Source organism: Acomys russatus, chromosome X (assembly GCF_903995435.1).
Source record: "Acomys russatus chromosome X, mAcoRus1.1, whole genome shotgun sequence".
NCBI lineage: Eukaryota > Metazoa > Chordata > Mammalia > Rodentia > Muridae > Acomys > Acomys russatus.
Genome location: NC_067169.1, coordinates 89400261 through 89416803, shown reverse-complemented (window position 1 = coordinate 89416803; position 16543 = coordinate 89400261). Strand labels below are relative to the sequence as shown.

The following is a 16543-nucleotide window of genomic DNA, read 5'->3' as shown; positions in this document are numbered from 1 at the left end:
GAGGATCAAAAGAGGTGCCTGGCCAGCCATTCTAGCCCAATCAGTGAGCAACAGGTTCCGTCACAGATCCTGTCTCAAAAAGTAGAGGGGAATAACTGAGGACAGCAGATTTTGACCTAATTATGTACAACTTGTACACACACACAGAGAGAGAGAGAGAGAGAGAGAGAGAGAGAGAGAGAGAGAGAGAGAGAGAGAGAGAGAGAGAGACAGACAGACAGACAGACAGACAGGTAGGCAGGCAGGCAGGCAGGCAGACAGACAGAGACAGACACAGAGACAGAGAATGCATTACACTGTGGTCTTTGAAATCAAGCCATCTCGAGGGTCACATTTCCCTTCTCTGGCTCCAACGACCAGCAATAAAACACTCTTCTCCTTCAGTGTTACTGAGTGAAGAATGGGGTAGTGGCAGAAAACAGGGGAACCCGGGCCCCATCCATAACACCCTAGAGAGAAGACAGAGAGGAGGACAAGGAAGTATGGGGGAGTCTGAGCCAAGGCTTCAGGAGGAACCTGCAGTGCTGTCTGTGTACTTAGGGTCCCTCCAGAGAGTGTTAGGCCAAGTGCCTAGCTAGCCAATACACCATACAGGGCTGGTGAGGTTCCAGGGAAGCACACCCACAGGACTTCTGGGTCCTCTGGCTCAGGCCAAAAAGGGCTAGGCCTGGCCTGAAGCTAACAGGATCCATAGAGCCAATCTAGACACCTGCAATGTCAAACAAAAAAGTAAACATTTATTTTGAGGGAGGGAAAGAAAACGCTCACCCCAGCCCCAGTGAGGAGCTTTCACAGTCCCCATAGCATGCCCCACAGTCTCCTGGATGTTCCTCTTTGTGGGGTGCTGCCTGTCTCCTGTCTTGGAGAGTTGCAGGGGTGATGGCTGAAAGGAGGGTGGTCCCTTCTAAGAAGTGGGACCAAGCGCAGGAGGGGCGCTGACAGTCCAAATCCTGGCTGCTGACCTCTTACTGGCAGCCTTTAAGATGGTCTTGTCGAAGAGCTCTTTCTCGCGGTAGTGCACAGGTGGGCCGCGCAGGTACTTCTCTTCTGCATCCTTGTAGCTGAGCTCCTCCAGGGCAGCGATGGAGCAGATGATTGCTTCTGGAAGGAGAACCTCCATGGTAAAGCGCACTTTGTCTCCTCTTGTCAGGGAGAGTAAGGCCTCATCTGCTTCCTTGGCTAATTTTTGCAAATGGCTGGCCACCAGATACAACTGGTCATCATCCTCCAGGTAGGTCTCAATGCAGAAGACTTTCCTTTTAGATTTCCGGAGGTTATCTAACCACTTGGACTGTGTTCTGCCCTTCGCGATGTCCAGTAGGTGCTGGTCGGCCCCTTTCCTCTTGACAATGAAGTCTACTAGCTTCTTGTTGCTTCTGTCCCATGCAGCCCTCATGCGATCAGGCAGGAGTTTCTTGTGGGGCCCCTTCCCAGCCAGGGCTGTCTCCTCTTCCCAATCTTCTAAGTCAGCATAGCTCACCTTGGGGAAGTCAATGTGCAGGTCGCCCTCTTGGATGGCCCTCCTTAGCGGGTAGCTGGCTCGGGCGTTGTAGTAGTCCATAAAGGAGCCCAGGGAGGAGCCGCAGGCCAGGTTCTCTCTGTAGTGATTGATCACTGAAAAGCACCAGCCTATGCCCTGGCCGTACACTCTGCTGGCTCTTCTCAAGAGCGATATCTTCTCCCTACAGTCCAGATGCTTCAGCTTGTGGAGAGGGACACGAATACCGCTGCGCTCAAGTTGCATGTTGCCTTCGATCAACAGCACCCTTGCCATCTTGTCGTGTTGGCTGATGCTCTTGACCACCGCTGGCCAGAATGGAAGGTCCTGAAATTTGAACCAGACCAGCATTCCTCGTTCAATGGTATTCGGACCCTGGGCAGAAGAAGCCCCCATGTTGGCTTGGCTGTCTTCTTGAGTCGCGGCCCCTCTCCTCTGGAACCTGGTGCTGGCCGCCTTTGAGTGCACTTGAGGTTCCAGTTCCGGGACCCTGTACAGGGGCCACAGCATGTGGATCTTCCTTTTTCTGCTAGCAAGGCGGAGCGACCTCCTCAGCCTCGGGATAGGAGGCATGCAGGCTGCAGATGCCTCCTTTGCATCTGCCTTCAGGGTCCCTGGGCTGGGGTCCTCCTTGTCCTCTGGGAAGGTGGTCTTCCTCTGGCCTCCAATAGCCCGGATCTCTAAGCCTACACGCTGTGCTCTTGCTTGTGGCTTTGGGGCTATGGGGGAGGTGGAGATGCGCCTCTTCCTCCCCCTTGGTATCCCAGAGGCAGCCTGGTGCTCATTTTTAGCCCAGGCGCCCTCCGTGGAGGCTGGGGCACTCTGAAGCCTGTGCTTGGATGTGCTCAGCTTTCTCTTCCCTGAATTACCAGCAGCTTTTCCTGCAGGTGCTGGGGACCTTGGCCACACTCTGCTGCCTCTTAGCACACTCCCTTGTTTTTCAAAGTGAGGGGGCCCAGCAGCACTGTGTGCCTGGGCTTCACCCCCTTGCACATCAGGCTCATTCTTTGAGCCCATCACCACAGGACCCCAGGCAAGGCACCCCTGCTTCCCAGGACTCCTCTGGGAGAGCCCTTGGCCTTTCTGGCTGCATGCTTGGAGGCAAAGCTTCTTGGGCGGGCTGCAGCTGGAGCTGGCCTGCTCTTCGGGAACCTGTGTAGCCTCCATGCTGGTTCCTTGGCCACCTGCCTTTCCTCCTGGAGACAAGTGCCTTCCCTTGGCCAGATCATACAGTACCACCTTGAGGACTCTCCTGTATACCTTGGTCTGCCCTGGCGAGCCACTGCCCTGTGACTCCATTCCTGCCAAGGATGCCATGGTTAAGATTTCAGACTTGCTTAGGGGCTTCGCCCCAGTGCTCCTCACTCTCCTCTTCTCACCCACTGGCAGGATTTGAACCTCTGGGAAAGGTACCCCTTTTCTCTTACTATGGGCTGAGGTCCTGGTTCTCAACAAGACCCTTGCAGGTCACAGCTGACCCTGCCTCAGAGCACATACTCTGCAGAGTCCACAGTGACTGGATTCTGGGACTGTGTTGATCACCAACAAAAGGGTTGCTGATGGCTCCTTGACTGCCTGTGGGTCCTCTCTGGCCTGGCTGCCCTGCCTGAGGTGCTGGCCTCCCTGCAGAGTCTGGTGGAAAAGCTTGAACTGACTTCTTCGCTCAGGGTGATGTGGTGGGCATGGGCGTATCCTGGAGGGTGGGAGAGGGAAACAGAGCTGCATGAGGAAGGAAATCGCCTTTAGTGGACATGGGGGCATCAACTCAGTGAGGTGAGTCAAGGGAAATCGAGGGAGCTCACAGAAGTCTGTTCTCCAGGTGCAGGAGAAGATAAGGAAGGTTTCCTAGCCTGTTCACCAAGCACTCATGACCATTTTATTCCCCACCCTGAGGCTGGGGTGGTGCACTTCTTCCCAGAGAGCTGGGTGTCTTTACAAGGCTTGTGTATTTTCTTGCCCACCCAGTCAGTACCTTAGGGCTCCCTGGGATGCCCTTGAGAGGGGTGGGTAGTCGGAGAGGGGGAAGCCTCATTGGATTCCTTCCTAGGGAGATAGTCCTGCTCTGCCACTGACACCCACCCCACCCCATACTGGGAAACCTGTGGACACCTAGTGCACCTGCCTTCCATACTTTTGGGATTCCTGGTTGAGCAGCAAGGAGGTGGAGAAATCTTCGTTGTAATTTATGAAACATGGCAAGTAAGAATGGCTGCTAACAGCTCCTGGCCCCACCCCCTCCACCTCCTCCAATCTTTTGGTTCAGATCTGTGGTTTCCAACACCATCCTGGACCTCACTATGGGACCAAGTGTCCACGGGGCACACTTGGAGATAGCCCCCAAGAGAAAGCACTCCATTGTGTAGAAATGGGCAGACTAGGCAGTGTCAGATGGAGTGAGTGTCTCTGTTGGAACTGTGCACCCTCCTGCTGCAAATGTCTAGTCTGCAATAGACCCTGCACACTATATCTGCCTGTGATGGGCGGCACTGTTCCTCCAACTGATCCCTGACCAGAGAACTCTGCTGCCCACAACCTCTGTGCCCTAATTTTAATCCATAACATCTTAGACAGGTAGGAAATCACAGCAGCTACTTGAGGACGTGAATGGTCACTTGCCCATCCATCCCTAGGTCCAGTAGTAGTCAATGCCATCTGTAGCTTAGCAATCCTGTTCATGTTCCTCCCTACTGTGCCTCTCAGCATAGTTACTTCTCCTTGGGCTTTTCAGTGGACTCTCATACCTTTCTTTGGCAACCCTTTCTCCCCGGTGTGTGTGTGTGTGTGTGTGTGTGTGTGTGTGTGTGTGTGTATGTTTCTGTTCACTTGTGCAAGTGCTTGTGAGCTCAAGAGTAATTTTGCATTTATGTGTGCACGCGTGCTGAGTTTATGGAGCGGTGGCTACTCTGTTCCTGACTGGGTCTGCCTTGAGTCTGTTGGGTTCCTATCAGCTCTGTGTATGTCATGCGTGCTTATGGGAAACTAATCCTAAATCTGTCTCATCCTCAGAAGAGGCCCTCTGTACTCACCTTGAAGGACTACAACAGAGTAGAAGAACTACGAAGGGCTCACGTGGCACCTCTGCTCACTGCTCGTTCAAGGATGCAAGTGATTTCCTGTTACTCCCTGGGCACCACAAGGCACAATGGGGCAGAGCACTATGAACTCAGGGCTCATGACATAGCGTCCAGAGGTCACTGCTCTTCTTGGGAGCTCCTGTTACCCTTTGTCCCTTCTGAGTGTGTGTGAGCACACAGAGCATGGGGACACCAGACCTTATATCCTGGGACTTCCCAACCTTACAGAAACATGAGAGGCAAATGATGCTCTCCTCAGTCCCTCACTCAGTCCTTCCCTTCCCACCCTCAGTATCCATAAGCACCGGTGGTACAGTCTAGCTCCTTATTCATTATGGCAATGTGCAGGGCCCCTCCTGCTGTATTCTCATCCAAGGCTAAGGGACTTCAAACCCCATTTCACAATGCCTAAAGTCGCTATCTGCATAAAGGGGTCTAAGTGTGTCTAAGTCCACACCTGTTGGATGATGCAATATTCAATGCCTATGGGGGCAGTATGGGGCTCAACGTAGAGATCAGCCAGCATTAACCTTTCCTCTGATGAGGCTGTGTGATCCTCACAGGGCTGGCTTGCTCTAATTTGGCCCCCTTGGAGTCCTGGGCCTTGTCACACAGGCGTCTCCTGAGGACAGAGAGGAAAACACAAGCCCCTCAGTTACTGGAGGCTGCCTTCTGCTGGACCTTCCTAGAACAGGTTGTTCTCCACCAAGGCCAATTGAGCACCATCCAGCCCATCCATGCCCGACCCATGCCCACTGGGGCACCATGCGTCGGGTATGTGAGAGCTCAGCCCTCACAGGGTACCCTTAGAAACCAAGGATACCTGAGTTACAGTTATAGAATGCACCCTTACTACCCCCTCCCAGGCCTGAGCTTGCTTCTGCTTCCCTCAAGCAGGGCGTTCTGGGCCCCACATACTTCAGTCAGAAAGCATACCCAGGAGTAACAACTGTATGTTCAAGACCACAAACCAGGGCATCCGTGCAGCATCTGTAACCCAGTTGTAAACAGTCATAACCAGACAGAACCAGTTGTATCAGGCCATGCTCTCCCCAGTGTGCATGCCCTCCCTGTGTGCCTATTGCTCCAGGGTGTCTGAAACCTCCTTAAGTTTCCTACAGGCCACTTAAATCATAGAAATATTGCCACCTGCATCCACCTTCTCAGCCATCGACCGTGGTGCACTACTTTCAAAGGTTTCCTGAAGTTTCTGTGGTAGTCACCTTCCCCGTGAAAGCAGCACTATCTTCTACAGAGGCACACAGAGACGTGTGGGAAATGGAACCCTGAAGTCTCTGTATCTACAACCTGCTTACACCCCAGTGCTAAAGGCCCTCTATCAAGTACTTGCACTCAATAGCTGCCTGTGAAGGCCATTCGCGTTTTCTCCAGATGGGAACAGCGGCTTCCCTCCCTGTGGTAAGACAGACACGGAAGGGACAGTCTGATGAGAGGGAACAAGAAGGGTACAGTGTACATTGCTCACACACAGAGGCAGAGACACACGGAGAGATCCCGATGAGCTGGAAGGTCACAGAGAAACCCCGGCTGCACACCCTGTAATGCCCAGCTGGTGCTTAACCCAACTCTGAGCAGGGTGAAGGCTCGGACAGAGACACAAAGTAATGCCTGTTGAGGGGACACCATCTGGCCATTCCTCGGGTGTCTATACCACACTTTTTTTTTTTTACCTCAGTCTGCCTAAGTGCGATTAGTGGTCACTTAACAGGCAGATGTCTTTTGGGGGCATTTCTTACTTCCTGTGTGAGGTATCCAGGACAAGAGAGTAACACCACTTGGCATCCACAGTCCTCCAGGGGAACTACAGGTCAACACCTGCCTCCCACTCCTACCCCGCTCATCCTCTGTCCCAAGCCCACCACCCTCGTTCACCTCCTCCTTAAATGCCCTCCAGCTTCTATCTCAGACAACACAAGCCACAGCTATCTAGGGGAAGGTGCTGTCAAGAGCACATGTGACAATCATTGCCAAACAGAGACAAGGCACCCATTTACATGTGTTGGGGAACTATGCGTTCAGGGCCTGAAATGATGAAGCTGGCACCAAAGAGGTGTCACCTGAGGACAAAGAGACAGGGCTGGGTGAGCAGCTAGTCCTTGGGGCTTCACTTCAGACAGCAGTAGTGAGAACCTTTCCTGTCCCTTGGAAGAGCACACAGGCCCCCAGGGCACACTCACAGGCTCAGCTCACACAGGCACTCAGGTTGGCTGCAGGCACCGACCTATGCGCTTTGCGTGTCTGTCTAGTGATTTCACCTCTCCAGTCTGTGAGTATCCTTCCCAAATGTATCTGTAACGAGCAAAGAATAGCTGGTCCTCCATTGTCATGTCAGTCACCATGCCATGGGGTTGGGAGGTAGAGAAGAGATTTCTCTCCTAGTAGCCAGTTCTTTGTGGAAATCAGGAAGTACAAATCCACCCAGGAGGCTGACTGTTCACTTACATCTCTGTCACCTAGGTCCCCCACCGCCCCAAGCAGACACAGGCAGGAAAGGAAGTAAGTGTGCATGTGCCCAGACTACAGAAGGTGATGCTGCCATTTCAGGGGGCAGGACCTTTGACCACAGAGGGTCTGGGACAAGGCATGACAAGACATGATGGGTTCCCTTCTGCCTCCAATAAGATCAGGGGCCATCTCTGAGAAGGACACCTTTTCACCTGCCACAATTCAGAAGGCATGCATGCTGTTTCTCCAGATGCTTGGCAGATACTGTGGAGGAGCATGAACCTGCACAGGATAGAAAGCAGCTCAGGGATTCAGAGGGCAGCAGCATCAAAAGATGCATCATGAGTCTCAAACAGGAAGGAGGCAGATCAAACTTCAATTGACAGGACCCTCGACAAGCAGTAGGGAAATGTCCTACTACCCCTCTCAAGGGGCAGCCAATGTGCTTGGTAATGATGACTCACAGCAATCAGTAGGGAAATGGGCTTCTACCTCTAGCTGGGGCAGCCCATGGAGTTATCAATGGTGACTCACAACAAGCAGTAGGGAAATGGGTTACTACTCCTTACAAGGTACAGCAAACGTCCTTCCCAGTGGTGACTCCCTGTGGCAAGCAGTAAGGAAACGGTCTACTACCCCTCGCCGGGGGCGGCCAATATACTTGCCAATGGTGATTTGTGTCAGTCAATAGGGGAATCAGTTACTGCTCCTTGAAAGAGACATCAGGTGTCCTTCCCAAGGGGACTCGCGACAAGCTGTAGGGAAATGTGCTGCTACCACTCACCAGGTGTCTTGAGGCAAGTACTTGGGAAATGGGCTTCTACGCCTGTCAAGGGGCAGCCGATGGAGCTGTCAATGGTGACTCACAGCACACAGCAGGGATATGGGTTACTACCCCTTGCAAGGTACAGCAGCGTCCTTCCCAGTGTTCATTCGCGACAAGCAGTAGGGAAATGGGCTACTACCCCTGGCAAGGGGCAGCCAATCAATGGGCTTGGCTAGGGGGACTCCTGTCAAGCAGGAGAGAACTGGGCTACTACCCCTGGCATGGGGCACTGAATGTGCTTGCCAAGCAGGACTTGTGGGAAGCGGTAGGGAAACGGGTTCCTACCCCTTGCAAGGTACAGCAAACGTCCTTCCCAAGAGCGACTCAAGCCAAGCAGTATGGAAATTGGCTACTGCCCCTCTCCAGGGGCAGCCCGCTTGGGAATGGTGACTGGCACAAGCAGTAGGGAAATGTGCTGCGGCCCCTTGCAAGGTACAGCAATGTCTTTCCCAGTGGTGACTCAGGGCAAGCAGTAGGGAAACAGGCTACTACCCCTCATAAGGGGCTGTAAATGTGCCTGCCAAAGGTGACTCAGGGCAAGCCGTAGGGAAATGAGCTACTCCCCCGTCTCAAGGGGCCCCCAATGTACTTGCCAATGGTGCCCCACGGCAAGCAGTAGGGTAAAGGGCTACTTCCCCTCTCAAGGACTCCCCCCAATGTACTTGCCAATGGTGGCTGGCAGCAAGCAGTAGGGAAAAGGGCGACTACCCCTCCCTAGGGGCCCCCAATGTACTTGCCAATGGGGACTCCCGGAAAGCAGGAGGGAAACGGGCTACTACCCCTAGCGAGGGGGAGCCAATGTACTTGCTAATGGTGCCTTCGGGGAAGCAGCAGTAAAGCTATAGTCGCTGAGAAGGGTTCTCCTTTCTGAGATTTGTGGACACGTCCGGAGGGCGAATCGCACAGAATCGGAGTGACGGTTGGCCTCCGAACCAAGCAAAGCTCGAGCATGGAAGTTGGAATGGTTGTCCTCGCACGTGCACGGGACAATCCCGAGCTTCCTCACCTGGCGGTTCTCTATGCAATAGCCTGGGGCACCAGAGCTTTCTGAGTGGGGAGGGATCCTGGGCACCCACTTCTTTAGGGTCAAGAGTGGGAGCTAGTCTGGTGCCCATGCTCAGAGGCCGTGACAAGGCTTTGTTGAAGGAACAGCATGACCGGGAATGGCAAGGGGCACGTGCTTAGGAGACTGTGCTCTCAGGTCCTTCTTGCCCTAGGCCAGGACCCGCTGTCTGCAGGCCATAATCAGTGTTGCAGTGATGGCTGTGGAGCCTCTTAACAGAACCAATGAGGCTGACTCAGCTCTGCGCTTCTCCGAGACTGGTGGTCAGACAATCCTTGCTTACTGCGCTAGGGAGAGAATAAGTGATAGCGTTCGAAGAGAGCATAGAATGCATGACATTGATATTACATATATTATTCTGTCTTTTAACGACGACCTAGAATTTGCTTTGTAAATTTGTGACAACTTATCTGATGGCTTTCATCTTCCTGTATGCTGAAGGACATCTCTAGATTATTTAATAGTACTTACTGCAAAGTTATCATTGTGTAAATACTTATCATATGTATTGTTCAGGGAATAAGAACAAAACAATTATCTGTTTACAGTACAGATTCAAGTAGTTTTTCAAGTACTTTTTTCTGAGTTTGGTTAACTCCTCAGTTTAGCACACAGACCCGGATTCCTGAATGTAGCCCCCATGGCCTTGAACAATGGCTTTGTCTGTCATGGTTTACATGTTGGGTCCCTATAACATTTACATATTCGGATTGCTTTTCGACGGTCATGTAATTCTCCTGAAAACACAATATGCCTAATGGCTCCTATTAGTGGCTCTGCATGGGCCATTTACTTTCATTCCAATGACCCAGATGTAGCATAGTCACACAGAATGAATTTTGAAACCCTTAGTCAAGTTAATTCTTTGAACGAGCATGTTTATATAGCAGCAGATACACCCAGAAAGTATAAAATTGAGGATGCGATTGAAGATGCTATTTTACTGACAAAAAAAAACAAAAAACAAACAAACAAAAAAACTTGGTTTGTTTCTTGCACACTTTGCCAGTTTTCTTTTAGCTGTTTTTGTTCTTACTGGATTAACGGTGTTTGTTTGTTTGTTTTGGTGCTATATTTGGTTTCTGTTGAGGATTTCTGTTTCCTTTGGGTCCATAGGCAATAAGCCTTGCATCACTCAGAAGCATAGGGGCACTATGTTTTCATTTAGTTATTTTCCTGTGCCTTAGTGCTTTGCCACATGCTCTTTGTCTTTGGAGGTTCTGAATTCTTCATCAACCCTTCTCTCTGTTTAACCCCAACTTATTCCAGTAATTTACATTTTAAAGGTGTCTATCTCCAGGAAACCAATTCTTTCCCTCCAATCTGGGATAAATTATCTTCTTGGCTAATTGTATAGCTCACGATATTCATGCTCATACTAGCACATACCATAATTTCCATATACCATTTGGCTCAGTCATCTGAATTTCCTATCCCTCTGGGAGATCCTTGAAAAACATTGGATTTACACACCAGAATAATTCTGCTGGGTGTGAGGAACTTACTTCAGGACAAAATGGACAGGGAATCATGAATATCAATTCAGATAATATACACCTTTTGAGAGTTAGCTTGGCAATTCTAATGTCATCACAAAATAGCTTTCTCAATTGCAGTTACCGTGAATATGTTTACTTCAGAGAACCTTTCATAGGTCAAGTTGAGTAGTAGTTATACATACAAAAATTACTACTTTAAACACGGTAACATTTAAAAGAAATTTCAAATTTTCACTTTAACATTAAATGTCTGAAGATATTTATTTGATTTGTGATTGGGTAAGGTATCTGTGAATTATTCTACATACTTGGGGATTCTTCCTAAATGATGTCTACATTATAAAGTTGTTCAAGTATAATAACTTTACTGCGGTGGGTTTTCTCGCATCGGAGCAGCAGTGGCAGAGGCAGCAACAACAGCGGCGGCACCAGCGGCACCAGCGGCAGCAGTGGCAGTGGCTGAGGTTTGCAGCTCTGAGCCTTCCGGTGGAGGCGATTAGTGTGGTGGCCAGTGGGAGTTGCTGCGGGAGAGGGGACTCTGGATGGGATTTGGGTCGTGTGGTGCCTTGTGACCCAAACTGGACGCGGCGGACAGTTCAGCCCCAGAGTCCCGGGTTCAGCTCAGGGCATAGTGCCGTGGAGACTCTGTCTCAGTGCAGCAAGCAATTCTGCCCTAGGCACTAGCTCAACTCAGCCACAGCTCCCCTGCTGTGATACAGGCTGGTCGGAGCACTCGGTTCTACCCTAGGCACCAGCTCAGTGCAGCCGCAGTTCTCCAGCTGTGACGCAGGCTGGGCGGAGCACTCAGCTCCACCAGAGGCACTAGCTCACATCAACGAGCAGTTCTGCCCAAGACACTAGCACAGCTCAGCGGGCAGTTCTGGGGCGCTAACACAGGCTGATGTCTGCATGCAGATTCAGCCCAGAGGCCCTAGCTGGACTTGCCAGGCAGATTGGGCCCAGAGACTCTAGTTGAGCTGTGCGCACAGGCTTGGCGGCTCCAAGACTCTGGCTGGACTCACGCAGTATAGGCCCGGAGTCCCAGGCTGAATTAAGCGTGCAGTGTGAGTCCAGAGTCCCTGGCTGAGCTCAGTGCACAATTCCACCCCAGAGAATCGGGTGGAGCTCGGCGTGCAGTTTGGGGCCTGAGTCCCTAACTGTGCTTGGCAGACAGATTGGGCCCAGAGACTCTAGCAGAGCTTTTGGCACAGTCACAGCTCTAAGACTCTGGTTGGACACAGTGTGCAGTTTGAATCCAGAATTTCTGGCTGAGCTTGGCGGACAGTTCAGGCCCTGAGTCAATAACTGACCACAGCACACACTTGGGACCAAAAGCCCCTCACTGACTTGGTGCGCAGTCCCAGCACCCCAAAATTCTGGCTGGAGCCTCTGTGCATTTTGTGCCCAGAATCCCTAGCTGAGCTCGGCAGACAGTTCAGGCCCTGAGAATCTAGCTGAGCTTGGCGCGTGGTTCGGGCCCAGTGTCCCTGGCTGGACTTGGCAAGGAACCCAGAAGGCTGTGGATACCTTGGCCTGACCCAACGCTCATTCAGAGACCCAGAACGATTGCAGGACCCACAGCACAGAGGAGCTGAGGATCACTGGCTGTGAGAGACCAAAACGACAGGGCTAACCTCCTGCCATCCACACCAGTGAAGTATCAGAGCTTCCAGCCTATGGAAATCGTGAGAAAACAAGTGAATCTATCATCAGACTCCCTCCATCCAACTCTGGAAGCTACCCAACAAAAACAAAGACACCAAGATGTCTAAACGACAGCGTAAAAGCATACGCAAAAAACCCCAAAACAACATGGCGTCTCCAGTTTCCAGCTATCCTAAAGAAAACAACCCAGAGAACTCAAATACAACGGAAATACAAGAAAATGACCTCAAATCCTTAGTAATGAGGATATTAATGGAGGAAGCAAATAAAATTCGTAATCAAATGCAGGAGGATGCAGCCAAACAGGTGAGAGACATAAAAGAAACACGTAGAGTCGAACTGGAAAAATTTCAGAAAAGTGCAAACAACCCGATGAAAGAAATAAAAAAATCAGTTCAAGATCTGAAAATGAAAATGGATTCAATGATAAACACACAGACAGAAGAAAAACGAGAACGTGAGACCTCAGAGAAGAAGGCGAGCAACACAGAGGTGAGCTTTTCTAACAGAATCCAAGAGATGGAAGAACGAATCTCAGGTCTAGAAGATACGATCACAGATCTTGAAGCAACCATTAAGGAAAATGCGAAATCTGTAAAACTCCTGACACAAAACATCCAAGAAATTAAGGACACCAGGAAAAGAAGAAATCTGAGAATAATAGGCATTGAAGAAAGAGAAGATGTGAGTCTCCAAGGCCCAGAAACTATTCTCAATAAAATCATAGAAGAAAATTTCCCCAATCTAAAGAAGGAGATGCCTATAAACATACAAGAGGCCTACAGAACACCAAATAGAATTGACCAGAAAGGAAAAACTGCCCGTCACATAATAATCAAAACACAAAACATACAGAACAAAGAAAAAATATTAAAAGCTGCAAGGGAAAAGGGCCAAATAACATTTAATGGCAAACCTATCAGAATTACACCCGACTTCTCAGCAGAGACCATATAAGCCAGAAGGGCCTGGACAGAGATCCTGCAAACCCTAAGAGACCACAGATGCCAGGCCAGACTACTTTACCCAGCAAAACTATCAATAACCATTGATGGAGAAAACAAAATATTCCATGACAAAAACAAATTCAAACAGTACCTATCCACAAATCCAGCTTTACAGAAGGTACTAGAAGGAAAACTCCATCCCAAAGGGTCAAGCTACAACCAAAACTACCCAGAAAATAGATAACTATCCCATGGCAAAAACACAACTACACAAACGCTCGACTGGAAACAACATCAAAATTAAGACTCTTAACAGTCACTGGTCATTAATATCTCTCAACATCAATGGCCTCAATTCTACAATAAAAAGACACAGACTAACTGAATGGGTGCATAAACAAGATCCAACATTCTTCTGCATTCAAGAAACACATCTCACCCATAACGATAGGCATTACCTCAGGGTAAAAGGTTGGAAAAAAATATTCCAAGCAAATGGTCACAAGAAGCAAGCAGGCGTAGTAGCCATTTTAGTATCGAACAAAATAGACTTTCAACCAAAATTAATCAAAAGGGACGAGGAAGGACACTTCATACTCATCAAAGGGAAAGTCAACCAGGATGACATCACAATTCTGAACATCTATGCTCTCAAACAAGGGCACCCACATTTGTAGAAGATCGGCTAAAAAAGCTTAAACCACACATCGATCCCCACACAATAATAGTGGGGGACTTCAACACCCCACTCTCACTGAAGGATAAGTCATTGAAACAGAAACTAAACCGAGAAATACCATCATTAACCAATGCCATGGGTCAAATGGATCTAACAGATATCTATAGAACCTTTCACCCAAACAAGAAAGAATATACCTTCTTCTCTGCACCCCAATGGAACCTTCTCCAAAACTGATCACATCGTAGGTCACAAAGCAAGCCTCAACAGATACAAGAGGATTGAAATAATACCTTGTATCCTATCAGATCACCATGCTCTTAGGCTGCAATTCAACAACAACAGAAATAACAAAAAGCCTACACGTACGTGGAAACTAAACAACTCTCTGCTAAATGACACCTGGGTCAGGAAAGAAATAAAGAAATTCAATGAAAATGAAGGAACAACGTACCCAAATTTGTGGGATACATTGAAAGCAGTGCTAAGAGGAAAATTCATAGCACTAAGTGCCTTTAAAAAGAAATTGGAAACATCACACATAAGCATCTTAACAAAACAACTGGAAGTCCTAGGAAAAAAAGAAGCAGAAACACCCAAAAGGAGTAGACGTCTGGAAATAATCAAACTCAGGGGTGAAATTAACAAATTAGAAACTAAGAAAACAGTCCAAAGAATCAACAAAACCAAGAGCTGGTTCTTTGAGAAAATCAACAAGATAGACAGACCATTAGCCAAACTAACTAAAAGGCAGAGAGACAGTATTGAATTCAACAAAATCAGAAATGAAAAGGGAGACATAACAACAGACACTGAAGAAATACAAAGAATCATAAGATCCTACTTTGAAGGCATATATGCCACAAAATTTGAAAATCTAAGGGAAATGGACGATTTTCTTGAACAATTTCACTTGCCAAAGTTGAGCGAAGAACAGGTAAACAAGCTAAATAGTCCCATTTCCCCTACAGAAATAGAAGCAATCATTGACAGTCTCCCAACCAAAAAAAGCCCAGGGCCAGATGGTTTCAGTGCAGAATTCTACCAGACCTTCAAGGGTGACCCAATACCGATACTCTTCAAGCTACTCCAAAAGATAGAAATGGATGGAGTATTACCAAATTCATTCTATGAGGGCATAGTCACATTGATACCTAAACCTCACAAAGACTCAACAAAGAAAGAGAATTTCAGACCAATTTCTCTTATGAACATCGATGCAAAAATACTAAATAAAATACTTGCAAAACAAATACAAGAACACATCAAAGATATCATTCATCATGACCAAGTAGGCTTCATTCCAGGCATGCAGGGATGGTTTAATATATGGAAATCCATCAATGTAATCCACCATATAAACAAACTGAAAATTAAAAACCACATGATCATCTCTTTAGATGTAGAGAAAGCATTTGATAAAATCCAACACTCATTCATGTTTAAAGTTTTAGAGAGATCGGGGACACAAGGCACTTTTCTCAACATAATAAAGGCTATATATAGAAAGCCAATAGCCAAAATCAAAGTAAATGGTGAGATACTCAAGGAAATTCCTCTAAAATCAGGAACAAGGCAAGGCTGCCCACTCTCTCCATATCTCTTCAATATAGTACTCGAAGTTCTAGCCAGAGCAATAAGACAACAAAAGGAGATCAAGGGTATCCAAATGGGAAAGGAGGAAGTCAAATTATCCCTATTTGCAGATGATATGATAGTGTACATAAGTGACCCTCAAAATTCCACCAGAGAACTCCTACAGCTGATAAACACCTTCAGCAAATTAGCTGGATACAAAATTAACTCAAAAAAGTCTGTAGCCTTCCTATACACAAATGACAAGCTGGCAGAGGAAGAAATTAGGAAAGCCACACCCTTCACATTAGCCACAAGCAATATAAAATATCTAGGAGTCACTCTAACTTAGCAAGTGAAGGACTTTTTGGAAAAAAATTTCAAAACTCTGAAGAATGAGATTGAAGATGACCTTAGAAAATGGAATGCTCTTCCTTGCTCATGGATCAGGAGAATTAACATAGTAAAAATGGCCATCCTACCAAAAGCAATCTACAGATTCAATGCAATCCCTATCAAAATACCTACACAATATTTTATAGACATTGAAAGTTCAATTCTGAACTTCATATGGAAAAACAAAAAACCCAGAATAGCTAAAACAATCTTGTACAATAAAAGGTGCTCTGGAGGAATCTCCATACCTGATCTCAAGCTGTACTATAAAGCAATAGTAATTAAAACAGCATGGTACTGGCACAGCAGCAGGCTGGTTGATCAGTGGAATCGAATCGAAGACCCAGATATGAATCCACACACATATGGTCACTTGATCTTTGACAAAGAAGCCAAATCCATTCAATAGAAAAAAAATAGCATCTTCAACAAATGGTGCTGGTCTAACTGGAGGACTATGTGTAAAAAAATGAAACTGGACCCATATTTGTCACCTTGCACAAAACTCAAATCCAAGTGGATTAAAGATCTCAACATAAAACCAGAGACACTAAGTCACTTAGAGGAAAAAGTGGGGAAGAGCCTGGAACATATTGGGACAGGAGACAACTTCCTGAACAGAACACCAACGGCCCAGGCCTTAATGTCAACCATTAATAAATGGGACCTCATGAGGCTGAGAAGCTTCTGTAAGGCAGGAGACACTGTCAAGAGAACAAAGCGACAGCCTACAGACTGGGAAAAAATCTTCACCAACCCTACATCTGACAAAGGTCTAATATCCAAAATATATAAAGAACTCAAGAAATTAAACACCACCAAACCGAATAACCCAATTGAGAAATGGAGCTTGGA

General features: G+C 48.0%; 1 protein-coding gene across 1 annotated transcript in view; it reads right to left on the bottom strand.

Annotated features, from left to right (window-relative positions):
* Positions 1 to 904: 904 nt before the first annotated feature.
* Positions 905 to 16543, bottom strand: part of LOC127185388 (PWWP domain-containing DNA repair factor 3A-like) — a 36272-nt gene continuing 20633 nt past the window's right edge. The window contains 2 exon segments of the mRNA XM_051141865.1: positions 905 to 2979; positions 2982 to 3027. Of these exon segments, the coding sequence (XP_050997822.1) occupies positions 905 to 2979; positions 2982 to 3027 (2121 nt within the window).